General features: G+C 46.2%; 1 protein-coding gene across 1 annotated transcript in view; it reads left to right on the forward strand.

Moving 5' to 3' along the window:
* Positions 1–17451, forward strand: part of ADGRA1 (adhesion G protein-coupled receptor A1) — a 570817-nt gene that overhangs the window by 64934 nt on the left and 488432 nt on the right. Inside the window, exon 3 of the mRNA XM_083149304.1 lies at positions 12146–12217. Within this exon, the coding sequence (XP_083005430.1) occupies positions 12146–12217 (72 nt within the window). The remainder of the gene's footprint in view (positions 1–12145; positions 12218–17451) is intronic.

The raw sequence follows: 17451 nt of genomic DNA on the forward strand, positions 1-17451 counted from the left end.
TCTCCATGCCGTGTAGCTCCATCCCTTTTTGACCATCTGCTGATGCTGTCCTAGGGTGTTTGGAGTTGGGAGGGAGTTTTTTTTGCTGCTGGCAGCCACAGAGGACAGCAGCAGGGGGATGCGGCAGCATTCTCTGCTGAGCAGCTAGTCCTGTCACTGCACGGCGCCCTCTACAGATTTTGTCTCCTGGAGCTTGAGCTCCACTGGAACCACCCCCCGTGGCCAGCAGCAGCCCCCTCCTACCAAGTAGGTAGGATCCACCACTGCATAAAACATAACCAGTTGGTGGAACTTAAGGACTGGTATCAGGAGTGTAAATTCATCCCACTCGCTCAGAGCTAAGATGAAATCTGGTATGAAAACTGTGCCTGTCCCCCCCCCTTCCCCCGCTGGAAATTTCTGCAGCGCCTCCTCTGGTAAAATAAAGCCGGCCCTCCCCCAACCCTGCCTTGTGCCAGGGGTGTGGCCAAGAACCGGGCCATAGATCTACTTGTCTGCGGTCCTGGCTCTCCTCCAGGCTGGCTCTTGATAATGAAAAAAATAACCCTCACAAAATGTCCGCCCCCTTATAGCAGACACTTTTTGAGGATACTTTTCTTTAAGCTGATTTAACCTAACTATAAACAATATGTTGAATATAAATAACCCCAATTAAGTAAAATGGCAACATCAGGCACAGTTCAACATAATTACTTTTCAAAATTTGGTTTTCAGTGAATTGCAGAGTTTCCTCCCCCGCACCAGCCTTCCGATGGTAAATGATGCAAATATAATTTATATGGGATGGATCATGTGAAAGCATTGCAAAAAATGCCAAGTAGACATAATAGCAATGTAGAATAAATGCAGACAAATGCTGACCCTGCTGAAACTTTTGAATGTACAGAGAACATACTGTAAATGTGATATACTGTATGTGAAAATATGTATCTTGTAGACAAGGCTCCTAAGTTTCAGACACAGCAACATTGTAGATACTGTTCTTTGTGCTAGACAGAAATTATCCACATGTAAAGTTCCCAGCCGTTAGTTGGGGTCAGTGAACTCAATCAGTGGGAGCAGATTTTCTACAATGAGGTTAGTATATGCGGAGTCCCAGCCAAGTGGGGAAGGACTCTGAGTTTAAACTGTCCTTTCCCAGCATTTGGTTGTTAGGAGTTTCCTAATACTCTGTAATAGTGTACATATTATATGGAGGGTGACAATTTGCAGAAGTTTTCAACAGATTTTATGCAGTTATACTATACCTGAATGATATGTTTACCTCTGTGTACATTATGTGCACAATTGTTTTGCCTATTCATCAGAATCACCTTATTGGCCATGTATACTCTCGTGTAATAGGATTTTTGTGTGGAAACAGGACATACATACATTGCATCAGTTGCACATTCAAATGACAATTCACATGTAATGATTTGCAAGGTTATGCTGTGTACACATGGTGCAATATCGCTGGCAATATCGCTGGCAATATGGTCACTGAGCGGATCCACAGCAGCGCAGCATTGAAACAGTGTGACAGCCGTGCCGAAGCGGTGGGCTGCCCAGCTGTATTGAGAGCGGGTCTGTAGATGTTAGAAATCTTGCGCCAGGCCACCAGCTAATGGCGCTCCTATTGGCTGGCGGCCCGGCACGAGATTACAAATAGCTGCGGACCCACTCTCAAGACAACCCGGCAGCCCGCTACTTCTGTCTGGCTGACACACTATTTCAGGGCTGCCGCTGCGGACAGTGAAATGATATTCCAGGGGGAAATGGACGGTCGCGCTGCCAAACCACAGAGCGACCATCCGTTACCCTGAGGAATTAAATTTTTACCCCATTTGGAGTAATTTACCCCTGTTCTCCGACCACTGGCCTAATTTATAGATCTATGCAAAGCCAACGGTTTACACATACCTCCCAACATGACCCTCTGCAGGAGGAATAAAATGCTCTGTTTCTGGACTTCCTCCTAATGTGTGATTGCTATCATCTGTTTTAAAAAGGTTAATTGATAAGAAAGGTGTTTTACCACAGTAGTAGTAGTAGCACGTTTATTTATAAGGCGCCGCAAAGTGTCCACAGCGCCGTACATAGCAAACAAAAAACAAATTACAAGGTAACGTACAGGGTGTGTTGAAAAATACAGTATAAATAGGGGTATAGCTGGTAGAACTAAAATCAGCATCAGTTCAGAAGTAGGTGTCAAAATTGTCGAGGAGACTGAAGATGAAGTAGAGGAAGGGAAGAACAGGACAGGAGCACAGGTGAGGTAATGAGGTAGGGTGAGTACGTGAGGAAGGAGGACCCTACTCATAAGAGTTAACATACTAAAAATAGGTGGGTGGACGAACAAAATACAATAGGATAAGTAGGAACGGAGGGGAACGGAGGCAGGATAGGAGGATAAAAAGAGGTTAGGAGGAGGGATAGGCTAGTCGAAAAAAGTGGGTTTTGAGGGAGCGCTTGAAGGAGGTAAGGGAATCAGATAGCCTGATGGGTGGCAGTAATCATTACTTAAGAGGGAAGTCCAGGAATCGAGCATTGTGTCCTTCCTAGAGAGGGTCATGTTGGGAGGTATGTTGTAAATTCTCATCTATCCTGAGTAAGCACAGAGTTATACAGATGACCAATGTTCATGCAAATCAGAGCCGGGCCGCCAGTAAGTCTTGGGCCAGCTCAGCTTTACAGTGGGCAACAGGTGCGTATTGGACTTATATGGCAGCACAGGACACCACCACTCGACATATATATGGCAGACGTATACGGCAGCACAGGAAAGCACCGATGGACTCATATGGCAGACTTGTACAGCAGCACTACTGGACTTCAATGGCATAACAGAGCAGCACCGCTGGACTTAAATGGCAGAACAGGACACCACCACTGGGCTTATGCGGCAGACTTACTGTATATGGCAGAATTGGACACCACCACTAGACACCACCACTGTACGGAAGCACAGGGCAGCACTGCTGGACTTATATGGCAGCACTGGACAGCACTTTTGGACTTATATGGCACACTGGGTAGCACCAATAAATTGCTAGGGGACATTGGGCAGCACCCCTGGAATTATATGTCTCATATGATGGCACCAATATCCAAAAAATGAGTTCAGAGCCAGTGTAACCATATAAATAGTTCCAGTAAAATGCACAAATGCATTATATTATCACTCAACTGATGACCAGGTGAGGAGGTCATCAGTTAAGTTTCATTGAGTCATCTTTTTGATCTTATCTTAGCCTTTATGTACCCCCGCACTCATTTTAAGGGATCCTATAACTGGGAATTTGTGCATGTTACTAGGACTATTAATGTGTTACACTTGCTCTGAACTCTTTTTTCATTGTTTTGGATAGTTATATATTTCATTAAAAAAAAAAATTAAATTAGAACACCTGACTTCCTGTTTGCGTGTCACAGGTCACTGACCCGTTTCCTTCTCCTACAACACAGAAGTTATGGGTAGTGTAACCTATATATGTGATATATACATACACAGCCAGGTCCATACATTTTGGGATATTGACACAATTCTCATATTTTGGGCTCTATACACCACCACAATGGATTTGTGCTTTAACTGCAGACTTTCAGCTTTAAATTGAGGGTATTTACATCCAATCAGGTGAACGGTGTAGGAATTACCTACGGTGTAGGTTTCTATATGTGCCTCCAGCTTTTTAAGGGACCAAAAGTAAAGCGACAAACTAAACAATCCTAAATCAAACTTTCACTTTTTTAATACTTTATTGCAAATCCTTTGCAGCCAATTACAGCCTGAAGTCTAGAATGCATAGACATCACCAGATATCTGGGTTTCATCCTTGTGATGCTCTGCCAGGCCTCTACTGCAAATGTCTTCAGTTCCTGCTTGTTCTTGGGGCATTTCCCTTCAGTTTTGCCTACAAAGTAAAATGCATGCTCAATCGTATTCAGGTCAGGTGATTGACTTGGCCATTGCATAACATTCCACTTATTTACCTTAAAAAAACTCTGCAGTATGCTTCGGGTCATTGTCCATCTGCACTGGGAAGCTTTGTCCAATGAGTTCTGAAGCATTTGACTGAATATGAGCAGATAATATTTGCCCGAAACACTTCAGTATTCATCTTGCTGCTTTTGTCAGCAGTCACATTATCAATAATACAAGGGAACCAGTTCCATTGCCAGCCATACATGCCCATGCCAAGACACTACCACCACCATGCTTCACTGATGAGGTGGTATGTTTTAAATCATGAGCAGTTTCTTTCCTTCTCCATACTCTTCTCTTCCCATCACTGGTACAAGTTGATCTTTGTCTCCTCTGTCCATAGGATGTTGTTCCCTAACTGTAAAGGCTTTTTTAGATGGCAAACTCTAATCCGGTCTTCTTGTTTTTGAGGTTACCATTAAAAGTTACGTTTTAAACCCTACCACCCATCATTCTATCATTACATTATTTCTTTACAAGAGTGCCCCAAAAAACCTTATTGACTATTTCCTGTTTTTGAGGCTCACCAATGGTTTACATCTTGTGGTAAACCCTCTATATTCACTTTTGACTTTGGCAGATATACACCTACCTCCTGGAAAATGTTCTTGATCTGGCCAACTGCTGTGAAGGGTTTTTTCTTCACCAGGGATGGAATTCTTCTGTCATCCACCACAGTTGTTTTCTGTGGTCTTCCGGGTAATTTTGGTATTGCGGAGCTCTCCGGTGTGTTCTTTCTTTATAAGTTCCAAACAGTTGATTTGGCCACACCTAATGTTTTTTCTATCTCTATGATGTGTTGATTTTTCAGCCTAATGATGGCTTGCTTCACTTATAGCGACAGCTCTTTGGATCTCATATTGAGAGTCAACAGCAGATTCCAAATACAAATGTCGAACCTGCAATCAACTCCAAAACTTTTACCTGCTTAATTTATGATGAAATAACGGGGGAATAGCCCACACCTGTCCATAAAATAGCTTTTGAATCGATTGTTCCATTACTTTTGGTCCATTAAAAAGTGGGAGGCACATATAGAAACCGTTGTAATTACTACACCGTTCACCTGATTTGGATGTACATACCCGTAAATCAGGGTTGCCGATTTTCTTCTCCCGGAGAGGAGAGATTCAGAAGCCGCTCAGGGGGCGGGGCTTAAGCGTGACATCACTAAGCCCCGCCCCCATGCTGTTAAACCAGCTAATTCAGTGATCTCCGTGGAGGGGGCGGAGCTAAAATGACGCGCTTGTGTCATTTTAGCTCCGCCCCCTCCTCTGAGACCCGAGGATTGCGGCATTTTAATGCCACGATACGGGGGACAGAGGGGGTCCCCCCTGAATCCGGGAGGGTTGCCCACCCTTCCGGGGGGCCGGGAGGGAGCCCCGATTTTCGGGAGACTCCCGGAAATTCCGGGAGGGTCGGCAACCCTGCCGTAAATTAAAGCTGAAAGTCTGCAGTTAATGTTTATTTATGGAACTATGGAACTAACTGTGTGTGTGTGTATGTATATATACAGTGTGTATATATATATATATATATATATATATTTATATATATATATATTACTGCAAAACAAGATGTTTAAAGGCTCAAATATGTACTTTAAATCAATACAGTATAACAGCTTAGCAATCACATAAAGCAAATGTTAAACAGAAGAGCAGCAAACAAACAGAACGTTGAAGCCGAAAGCATATTTCAATGCTTCAAGAATTGAACATAGAAGGAATCTGACATTCCATCTATGACAGGGATTCCCAAGAGAAGTCAAATGTCAAATTTCTCCACACAGTAATAGGCTCGTTTTGCTTCCTCGTGTCTTTATTCGGTATTCTTGTCCAGTAAATATTCCATCTGGATATTCATTCTAATAGTGATACAGGTACAACCCCGATTTTCCGGCAACCGTTGGTACGGAAACTTCTTTAATCCAGACACATCGGGTGCCTGCCGGAAGTAAGTATTGTTTGCTTTTTTCAGACATAGTGGGTACTGTGGGATGGCTTTGAAGTAATTGCGAGGGCAGTGGGAGGGTTTAGAGAGGGAGTGGGAGGGTATTGGGATGAAGGGGGGGGGGATCAAGTTGCGGGTAGGGGGTTCTGCTGGGGGACCTATAAATGCTGCGGGAGATGGAATACCCTGTGAGCCGGAGACAAGCTGCGCGTGGTGTGGCGAAGGTGAGAGCCGGGCTGCGGGGGATCGCACTGCGGAGTTATGGTGCTTTATAATAGTATCACTGATAATCCGTCAATTTCGTTAATCCGGCTCAGTGCTGGAACCGACGATGCCGGATAATCGGTGTTCAACCTGTATATAAAAACATTATACTGTATTATCCTGTGACCATGTTACTAACAGACAATTTTTTATATTAATTTTGAAATGTTCGTAAATGTGCTTTAGCTCCTGAAATGCAATATCGATGTAGATTGATTCACCTTGATTACAAATCACTAAAAATCCATGGCATCGATTTGTAAACGCAGGTGTTCTAGAGTATTTATAAATGAATACATTGTTTTTCTCCATATTAAATGAATGGTTTAGTTTGCAACAATCTCCTCTCTGGTCAGAGGCGGAACAAGCGAGTTGTGGGCCCAGGTGCAAAACTATGCTTTGGGGGCCCCTCCACTTTATTATACAGTATATGATGCAATATGCTACAGTGCCACTGACATCAGCATATATTCATGGTTTAAAGAAGGCACTTGGAGACAATCTCTTATTCAAAATCATCGTGTATTCAGAGCATGTTGGGGGAAATTTACTACGAATACGGATAAGATTCTTCGTATTCGTATTCTTAATACGAATGAATACGACTGCATACGGCTGTTTTAGCCATATGTAAATTCGTGTTCCGGAGATGAATTTACAAAGGAGTCAAATACGACTGCTTTGTAATCCCCGATGGCGTATCCGATGGCGTATCCTGGCAAGTCCCAGCATGCGGGGCAATAAAGGGCCCGCTGGGACTTGTAGTTCCACAGTAAAAGAAATTGCTGACACACATGAAAAATAAAAGTTTAATACATACATAACACATACATAATGATACTTACCTTTCTTGAGCCCGTAATCCATTTGGGGACCTGTGGAAGAAAATCCTACTCACTAAGGTCCTCCGGCGAAGATTATGTCCTCTTCTGTCCGCAGTAGTCCGAGAAATTCGGCTCCTGATTGGCCACTAGGTGGCCAATAGAATCATTCAGAGGAGAGGCGCTGAAGATGAAACTTCAGCGTCTCTCCTGTCAGTGCGAGGGTACCGGGATACTTGAGGTTTTTTTTTTTTCTGAAGACCCGGACTATTGCGGACTCCGGCTCTTTCAGACCCCACACCGTTTTTTTTTTTAATTTATGTATTTTTACACACTGCAGCCAGCACTGATCTGTGCAGGCTGAAGCCAAATATGCCTGGAAAATTAAGTGTATTTTCCAGGAGTATTTTTCCGGCAATTAGCGGGCGTATCCCGCTAAATACCGGCCGTATTGAAAATACGGCCGGTTAGTAAATTAGGAATCACCATTCTTTTGAAGTGATAGGCCAGGGTGTGGGCTACGGTAGGGACCATTGGAGCCTCTTGAAGTGTTTATATTCTGCTGACACCTGTATGCTGCAAATGCTGTAACCTTTATCACTATGCTTATTATGTGGTACGCTGTTTACTTGCTGTGAGAATAAAGACCAGGGGGGGAATCTCTAAACTAAAAATGCGGTAAAAACCCTGTTATCTGGGTTTTTACTGCATTTTGGGAGGCTCTAAGCATCCCCCGCCGGGTTACCGCGACGGGAAAAATCTGGCGATGCCCCATAGAAGCCTATGGGCTTCTACCGCGACCCACCGCCGGCCCTGTCCTGCCAATTCTGTGCTGGGCAGCACAGAGTTGTGCTGCTCAGACCTGTGACCTCCTCCTCCCTGCACTATGATCCTCTTCTGGGTGCAGGGAGAAGGAGAGCCCGGCGCAGCAGCAGCGCCAGGTAAGGGAGGGAGCCCCCAAGACCCGATGGGACCTGCTGACTCACCGCAAAGGACAGCTCTTAATGCTAGAGCTGTCCTTAGCCATAATTATCGCATATGTAAGAGCATATGCGAAAATTATGTATGTGATGGGCGGCGAAGGGGGGTCGGAGCTAGGGTGCGGATGTTAGAACATCCCGCCCCAAGACTTTTATCTGATCCAGTCTATGTGCTGCATTCATCACATTATAAAACAAAACATCAACATAAATAAAATCAATTGGAATTCCTGGGCTATTTGCGTATGTCGGGAAATAAAACACACCATTTTGTAGACTGAAGGGGTTTGGCCAATCTTCAGTTGATGATGCAATGAGGCTCCCTAAATATATAGGAGCGAAACACATGCATAAATAAGCAAAGGTGGTAAAGTTTCAGTATAATGCCCAGAATGGATGTTGGTATTCACCCTGTGTGGTATGTCCAGTCTGTCTGAAACAATCTGTGTAGTAAAGTGAGTAGTTCTGATTTAAACTGGTTAATGAAGACGGCAGAGGTTCGCGGCCACAGTGGTGTAATTGCTAGTCTGGAAAAATGGAGATATAGCTCAACGCGTTTCGGTGTGTTTAGATAACGCCTTCCTCAGGATGCAAGTGGACATGCTGTGTCTCCAGCGCCTAATGGAAAATCCACAACTTCTTATACACCAAGCCCAGATTGCAAAAGAGCTGCAAATTGTGCTTACATTTCCCCCTGAACAGTATAGATAGGGTAAACTGCTGCTCTTAGTCCTATGTGACCCCTACACCTGAGCTGCTTTTCCTTCCATAAACAGGACACCAGAAAGGGATCACTGATCCCTGGGAAAATTGCAATTGCCATACACACAAATAACTTAGACACATCATAATCTATTACACTTTTCATCTATCAGTTATCCCTTTCTTAAGACCTGTTTGACCTGCACTCTGCTCACTGTTACAGTAGCTGCTTAGAGCGCAGCGCATACAGCAGGTCAGAACGGGCTGACTGCCCAGGTTCTGTAAAGAAAAGACTGGAAACCGATAATTAAATGCTTGACTGTAAAACGCTACAAGCCAGTAAATAAACAAACATTTTATTTTCCTGCTTCTCCTGCACAGCGAGGCTGTCCCTCTTCTCTACCCGCTAATCCTCTAATGATAGATCATTACTTTACGGCGGTAAGTGCCCAAATAGACGACGTCTGAGATTCCAGTTCGGAATTTTAAACTAGTCCCCGAGACCCCAAAACCATATTTCAATGTTTAACAATGCACTGCCTGCATCTCAAGCAAGTGATGATTGAAGTTCTACGTAATAAACTAAGGATCCGCAATTGTCAGGAGAAAGAGTACAAGTGCTGGGAAACCATTTAATAACTTGCTTTACTAATCCCAAATGGATCTGCTGGTTCCAGGCTGTCATATGGTCATATTTAATAACCACTGGACATGTTAACTGTTCCTGCTGATTTCACACAACAGAGGGAGCTACTGTATGTTAAAACAATATTCAGCCTTGCAGTTAGGATCCATTCCCTGTCCTAGTGGAGCTTACAATCTATGGGCCTGATTCAGAATTGTATACAAATACAGTATGTTATGTTGTTCATCCTTGCTGGCGGGTCGCCAGAACGTACACGCTGGCGACCCGCCAGCAGCCTCGCCAGCGAGGAGACTGAGACGCACGTGCGTCTCACGCGCACGCGCGTCTCAGTCTCCGTCGCTAGCGCTACGGAAACCCTGTCCGTCTCCGCCTCAGGGAGACGGACAGGGTTAGGGGGGGTTAGGGGGGGTGCGGGCAGGCAGCGGGGACCCGGGGGAACGGATGGAAGCGCCGTCGGAAGGGGACGCGCGCGCCGCTCGTGCGCGCGCGTCCCCTTCTCACCATCACCTTGGCGCTGGCGGGGGATGGCGGCTGGCGACGCCAGCGCCATCCCCTGCAAAGATGGGACCTGACCCATCTGTACTATCGCAGCTGCAGTTTAGTGCTCAGAGACTGTACGAAAAAATATGCAAATGTTAAAGCCAACAGGATTTGTATTGTGAAACCCACTGGCGGCATCTCAAGTTCACGCACATCGGTCTACAATTGACCTTTTAACTAACCCTATGGTCATGCAGTATGGTCTCCGGAAGATGGGCTCTGAAGCTACTGCAATAGTGTGTGGGATTACAGTCACAAGCTGTGACGTCCTGGAACTGGTCGCAACACACCTGCATTTACCACCCACAAACGCTCCCTGATTGTCACTCACTTTGCAACTAAGGACCTTATACTGGTTCATTCGCTCAGATGCAAATTCGCACAGGGACCGTATATGCATGGGCAGCAGCATTTGTGCACATGTGTATACGCTGCGTGCGTGCAAACTGGGCGAGAAGTCTGGTGGCCGAGTGCACGCTCCCATCCTTGTGAACAGGGGGTGGAGAGGGGCGTGGGGTGCTGGCCAGGGGCATTAGCATACGTGTACGCCCTGCGTTTCATGGGCGTTCCCATTAAAACGCTGAGCTAATGCGTTTGTGACGCACGTGCAGGACAGCTGATATAGATGGATGTCTGCTGCCCGCCCAATTTCCTGTATTTCTTCACTCATACTGTATCTACGAGTGATCTGAGCCACCCTTACATATGCGGGCGCCTTCACCATCAATTGGTTGGTCAGTGACCATCGAAATGAGGCGGTTCTCACTGGCATGCAGATAAATGTTCATGTAAAACATCCATTCGCACACCTTGTGAACAAATTCGGCGTGTGAATGGGTGATGCGAACTAACCATTCACAAGGCGGGGCATGGTTCATTCGCAAGGGTGCGTGCACGCATCTGAGCGAATGAACCAGAATAAGGCCCTAAATATCCTCTGTGGCCACTGTCACCAGACGCAGCCCATGAACACCCTATGGTTAATTCTTGTCACGAGCCAGATAACCTGACAGTATATTTTTGGATAGCGAGATAAAACTCACAGAAGCATGAGGAGGAATATACAACGGGAATTTCAAACCACGGTCTTTAAGGCACACTGGGGGTGGGATGCTGTAACATCCGTGCCCCCTGTCCGCCGCACATCGCCGGCTACCGCACACCTAATTATCGCATATGCTCTAACATATGCAATAATTATGGCAAAGGACAGCTCTTGCGTTAAGAGCTGTCCTTTGCGATCTTGCCGGCGATGTGCAGCGGGTCTCGACCGCTCCCCCTCCCTCCATTACCCGGGGCTGCTGCATGCGTGTGGGCTCTCCTTTTCCTCCCTGCACCCGGAAGAGGATACAGTGCAGGGAGGAGGAGGTCACAGGTCTGGGCAGCACAGCGCTGTGCTGCCCGGACACAGGTGAGGGGGTGGGGGTCGGCGCAAGGTGGCGGGGGTCCGTTCGGGGTGGTGTGAGTGCGTTAAGAAGCCCATAGGCTTCTATGGGGTATTGTCAGATTTTGCTGGCGATACCCCCCGCAGCGAAAAGCCGCTGTGCAGGTTTTGCTGCATATCAAAATGTGGTAAAAACCCCGATAACGGGGTTTTAACCGCATTTCTGCTTTAGAGAATCTCCTCCTGGGACAGATGTATTAAGCCTGGAGAAGAGATATACTGGAGATAAAGTGAAAGGATATAATGCACCAGCCAATCAGCTGTGTTTGAAAATGACAGTTGGGAGTTGATTGGCTGTTGCGTTATCTCCTTTCACTTTATCTCCAGTTTATCTCTTCTCTAAGGCTTAATACATCTGCCCCATAGATACATGAGTACAGGTGACTTAATTAGTATCATGTTTTTGCTTTAGTTAACAATCTATGCTTAGGCATAGTTATGAGGTCCAGCTTAGCAGCAAGGCTGTGATAACCCATGGGTGGGAAGATGGGTGTCGGATGGCCATACACCGCTGCGATACATCGCAGTAGTGTATGGCCATCATAACACCGTATGCGTACAGTACCTTGAAGACCAAGGTTGAGAATCACCTCAGTGCTGTAAGACAGAAATAACAACCAATCCACCAACTGTGCTGCCCAGGCTAAGATAAAGCTAAACTGGGAGTTGGAGAGTTACTGTATGTCTGTGATTCATCATAATTACTTTGGTTCCTTTTCATATTCAATGGTAAACTGAAGTTAATGTCAATTGATGCGTTGCTTGACGTCCATTTACAATAGCCCGTTCCCTGGTAATTAATTGCTGTGTGTATATTTCTGTCTCCAGAGATCTGAGGAATAACTTGATTAGCACCATCGAGCCAGGGGCCTTTTCTGGACTTTTGGAACTGAGGCGTCTGTAAGTATTAATTCTGTTTGAATTACTTTGTAAATTGCGTTCACATCGACATTTTTACCACAGGGAACAGCAATATGTCAGCAAGCAATAACCGTAGATCAGCTGCCAGCACGGGGTATAGACTATTCCAGTTTGGACGTAATACAGTGATTGCATCTCCTTTCTCTGTCCCCACTGTAAATATGCGTTTTGCTACAATTATCCTATATGTGCTACAGCATAACTAGAGTGAAAAGGGCTTGGCAGAATTAAAGGAGGATTTCACCTGGGGATGCTGACATTAGGTTGACAGCATGTTGGTCGGCAGTCATTAGGTCAACACCACTAGGTCGACATGCGGAGAGGTCGACTTCGGTCTACGTCAACATGGGACAAGGTTAACAGGTCATTAGTTCGACACAAGCATTAGGTCGACATGGTCTAGCTCAGGGGTCCTCAAACTGCGGCCCTCCAGATGTTCTGAAACTACAAATCCCAGCATGCCTTGCCACAGTTTTAACACTCCCTTATAGCAAAACTGTGGCAAGGCATGCTGGGATTTGTAGTTTCACAACATCTGGAGGGCAGCAGTTTGAGGACCCATGGTCTAGATCAACAGTCAAAAGGTCAACATGGGGGTTTTCACTGTTTATTGAGCCGACATGTGCCGACAGGCGGTATTTCACGCCCTGCCATCCACTAGGGCGTGGCAGGAGAATAAAATAGTGTGCTGAACGTACCGAGCCACCGTGACCAATGTATTAAATGCAGCGGTGCACAAAATCCTGTGTCCATGTCGACTGTGACGACATTCGGGTAAAAAAACAGTGAAAAACCCCACGTCAAACTAATGCTTGTGTCAACCTAATGACCTGTCGACCTTGTGCCATGTTAACCTAGACCCATGTTGACCTTTCAGCATGTCAACCTAGTGGTATTGACCTAATGACTGTCGACCAACATGCTTTCGACCATATGGCCCACTCCCTTCACGTGTACATACTGTAATCTGCTTATTGGCTTGCACCAGTGGTGTAACAATAGCGCCGCAGACCCCGCGGTGGTGGGTAAGTGTGGGCACCGGAGTCTGCGGGGGCTATTGTTACGCTACCTCTGCCTGCCTTATCCCACCGCCCCCCCCCCCCCCGCGTCTGTATTCGGCCAGGAGTTGGGACCGCAGATCTACAAATCTGCGTCCCGGCGCTCCTCCTGGCTCCTTATGAGTCAAATGTCCATCACAAAATGGGCGCCACATTTCACTCATAAGGAGCCAGGTAAGACAGGCGGAGGAGGCAGGTAAGACAGGGTGGGGGAGGCAGGGTTAAATTTACGGGGGAGGGGGGGGCTCAAAAATTGGCGGTACACCACTGGCTTGCATGCATCTTATAACCTTTATTTAATGTATACATTTTACCTTTTGTGCCAATACAAATTAAGAAGAGTGCAGGGACACAAGGCCCCAGGCCCCTCATGCTGCAATAGGCCCCCAGGCTGAAGCAACACTGTGCAATGTTAGAGAAGCGCTCTGTGCTGCCCCTGTTATAGCACAGCAGCCACTGGGACAAGTACATTTACTAAGATGGGATGTTGCCCATAGCAACCAATTAGATTTTACTTCTTATTTATTTCACACTTTCTAGAAGATAATAGATAGAATCTGATTGGTTGTATGGGCAACATCTTAGTAAATTTACCCCACAGTGTCACTAGCCACATCCCGGGGGACCAACCAGTACCTGTAAGGGAAGCTCAGATGACTCCCATCAGTGACCGCTTGTTATGCCACTTGGCAGTACGAATGCACCTGGGAGTGCACAAACTAGATACCGTGGGGAGGACCATGGACGGAGACACAGGGGCAGTGCTAGGCAGACTCAGAGACATAGGAACAGTGCAAACAACAGCAGTGAACAAGTACTAACACTAAAAAAGGCTGGGAGCATATACACAATACACAGAGAGGATACTGGGGGAACTCACAGGCACAGGTAGGGGCTAGGAGGATGAGAGCCCAACGGATAGAGCGTCTCCCAGTATCAGAGAATAAGTATCTCTCCGGTAACAGGAGAGATACCTATAGTGGAGCTTGGTGTAATGCTTCGACATGTGAATGTACTTGTTGCTATAGGCAACCCCAGTCCCAACAGGGTACTACAGAAGGAGGCCTATAGATTCCTAGGTCAGAGATGAAGAAGACCATAGGAAAATATCCTAAACCCATACCCCTCACTTGCAGTACACGGGTTCAGCTAGCTGCCACCAAGCTGACACCCGTGGGCTCTGCACTGAGGGAAAGGGTAAGATATCAGGACCTGAGCTCACCTGCAGCACACAGGTTCAGCTAGCTGCCACCAAGCTGACACCAGTGAGTGCTGCACAGTGAGAGAGGTAACACAGGAAATGAGGGAGTGTAACAGCAACCTAGCTGGATCCACAAGGTGGTATAGGGACCCAGCAGTTACAGTCACAACTCCTGATTACTGCTAGGTCTGGATCAAGGCACAAAGACGCAAACTCCAAGACCTATATTACTGTAATCAACATGCAATAATATTGCTAGAAACTAACTAGGCACAGGACAAGGCTGACTGGCTATCTGACTAGGATTCTGCAGTACCTGCCTAGCCTTAGAGGAAGGTTTATATAGCAGGTGCTGCGACGCCCCACTCAGACATCACAGACTGTGAGCACAAAACCAGTGCCGGATTCCCTGCTGTGAACAGACTGCCTGTTTCGGAGTGTCAGCTGCACTCATGTGTCATGATACAGCACTTAGTGGCGACTAAGCATACACGAAGTGGCGGAACTGCAGGAGGCAATGGAGTCAGCTGCCGCCGGGTTTTTGGTCTTCAGGGGGCAGGGTAAAACAACAATTTTTGTACAAACATATGCATTTTACAAACTAAAGAGGAACATATGGGCACAATACTCTCCTAATAAAAATACAATAAACATTTATGTGCACAGTATAAATATTTAAGTACTGTGGACTATTGCTGGGAGGAGATTCCTCAGAAGTAATACTAGGTAGTGCACCTCCAAATACTGGAACTCTCTGGCCATTCTTCAATGTATTCTCAAAAAATGCTGTCGGAGAGTGAACTTTTGGGACATAATTTGATGTAGACACAAAGGAGGTGGAAGACTGGCCTTGATGCACATACTGGGGAGTAGCGCCAAAAGAGGTTGGAGACTGGGCTTGCTGCAAATATTGGAGATAGGGCAATGGGATTGCATAGTGCTGTATGGCCAAACACTGTACTGCACAAATCATATAAGGGTTACTCCATCCTTCCCATTCTACTGCTATTTCAATTGTGGTCGTGGATGCTGGCATATTGATTCTTAAGGGACTTGTTTGTTAACAAATTTCTGTTGGGTCTTCCCAGTACCCCAGCTGGACATAATCTTTGCAATGTTGCCATAGACCAGGGCACCCTTCACAGTGTCTGTTATTTTGGCTTTTATTTCCTCATCACCCCTCACATGTAGAAGCTCCAGGACCTTCTCCTCCTTCGGATGAGACATGATAAAGAGAATGTTCTGCACTGGCACTGGTACTCTTTCCTGCACTGTGTTCCTCTCATGTGTGGAGTTTGTTCGTCTCCAGTTGTTGCTGATGATGTCATCAGCATGCATCAGAATGTCCTTCCTGGCCAATTAAAACTGTTTTTAAAGCATCCAGAGAGCAAATTCCCAAGTCGCAACGTTCAAACTTAACCCAAGTTTTCAACCCGGGAAGAAAGACCCAGTAAAAACCTAGGTCAATTGCAGGGTCCAGGACCCAGGAACACGTTCTTTCAGACAACAATAATAATGATTTTATTTATATAGCGCTCTTTCTCCAATAGGATGAAAGGCACTTAACACATATGATGAACATAATAAAGTAAGTAACAAAATGCCAGGTTGATGCACATTCATGTACGCATATGTACGGACATATGCGATTAGCATTGCAATGCGGTGACGGAGGCCCCCGCGATACCTGTGATGTGGTGTGCGCGTCTCTGTCACCTCCCTGGGTACCTCCTCCTCCCCCCATGGCCGGAAGTCTAAGCAGGCTGTCCTCGACGCCTCCTCCTCCCCCTGCAGCCGACGGCTGCTCTGCTAGGGGGAGGAGGAGTTTACCTTCCGGGTCCAGGCTTCCTAGAGTAATGTAAGCCACAGGGAGGGGGTCGGCATCTGCGGTCGGCGGCAATAAGGAGCCCGTAGGCAACTTTGGGTTCAAAATTGTAATTCACAATATACATATACCACAAATGTATTGGTTCATTATTATTTAACATTTCTATATCACATAATACAATACATAAATCAACAAATAATTAGACTAAGACAATAAAAGACGTACCAGACAATAACTTTGGTAGGGAAGCTCGATGAGCTCGCTTACAACTTATCTAACATTCGAGTCTCCCTATCCCAGTAGCCTTTATCAAAACTTGCAATAAGAAAGAGCGTCTCCCAGTATCAGAGAATAAGTATCTCTCCGGTAACAGGAGAGATACCTATAGTGGAGCTTGGTGTAATGCTTCGACATGTGAATGTACTTGTTGCTATAGGCAACCCCAGTCCCAACAGGGTACTACAGAAGGAGGCCTATAGATTCCTAGGTCAGAGATGAAGAAGACCATAGGAAAATATCCTAAACCCATACCCCTCGCTTGCAGTACACGGGTTCAGCTAGCTGCCACCAAGCTGACACCCGTGGGCTCTGCACTGAGGGAAAGGGTAAGATATCAGGACCTGAGCTCACCTGCAGCACACAGGTTCAGCTAGCTGCCACCAAGCTGACACCAGTGAGTGCTGCACAGTGAGAGAGGTAACACAGGAAATGAGGGAGTGTAACAGCAACCTAGCTGGATCCACAAGGTGGTATAGGGACCCAGCAGTTACAGTCACAACTCCTGATTACGGCTAGGTCTGGATCAAGGCACAAAGACGCAAACTACAAGACCTATATTACTGTAATCAACATGCAATAATATTGCTAGAAACTAACTAGGCACAGGACAAGGCTGACTGGCTATCTGACTAGGATTCTGCAGTACCTGCCTAGCCTTAGAGGTAGGTTTATATAGCAGGTGCTGCGACGCCCCACTCAGACATCACAGACTGTGAGCACAAAACCAGTGCCGGATTCCCTGCTGTGAACAGACTGCCTGTTTCGGAGTGTCAGCTGCACTCATGTGTCATGATACAGCACTTAGTGGCGACTAAGCATACACGAAGTGGCGGAACTGCAGGAGGCA

Source organism: Crinia signifera, chromosome 6, assembly GCF_055691185.1.
Source record: "Crinia signifera chromosome 6, ASM5569118v1, whole genome shotgun sequence".
Lineage (NCBI taxonomy): Eukaryota > Metazoa > Chordata > Amphibia > Anura > Myobatrachidae > Crinia > Crinia signifera.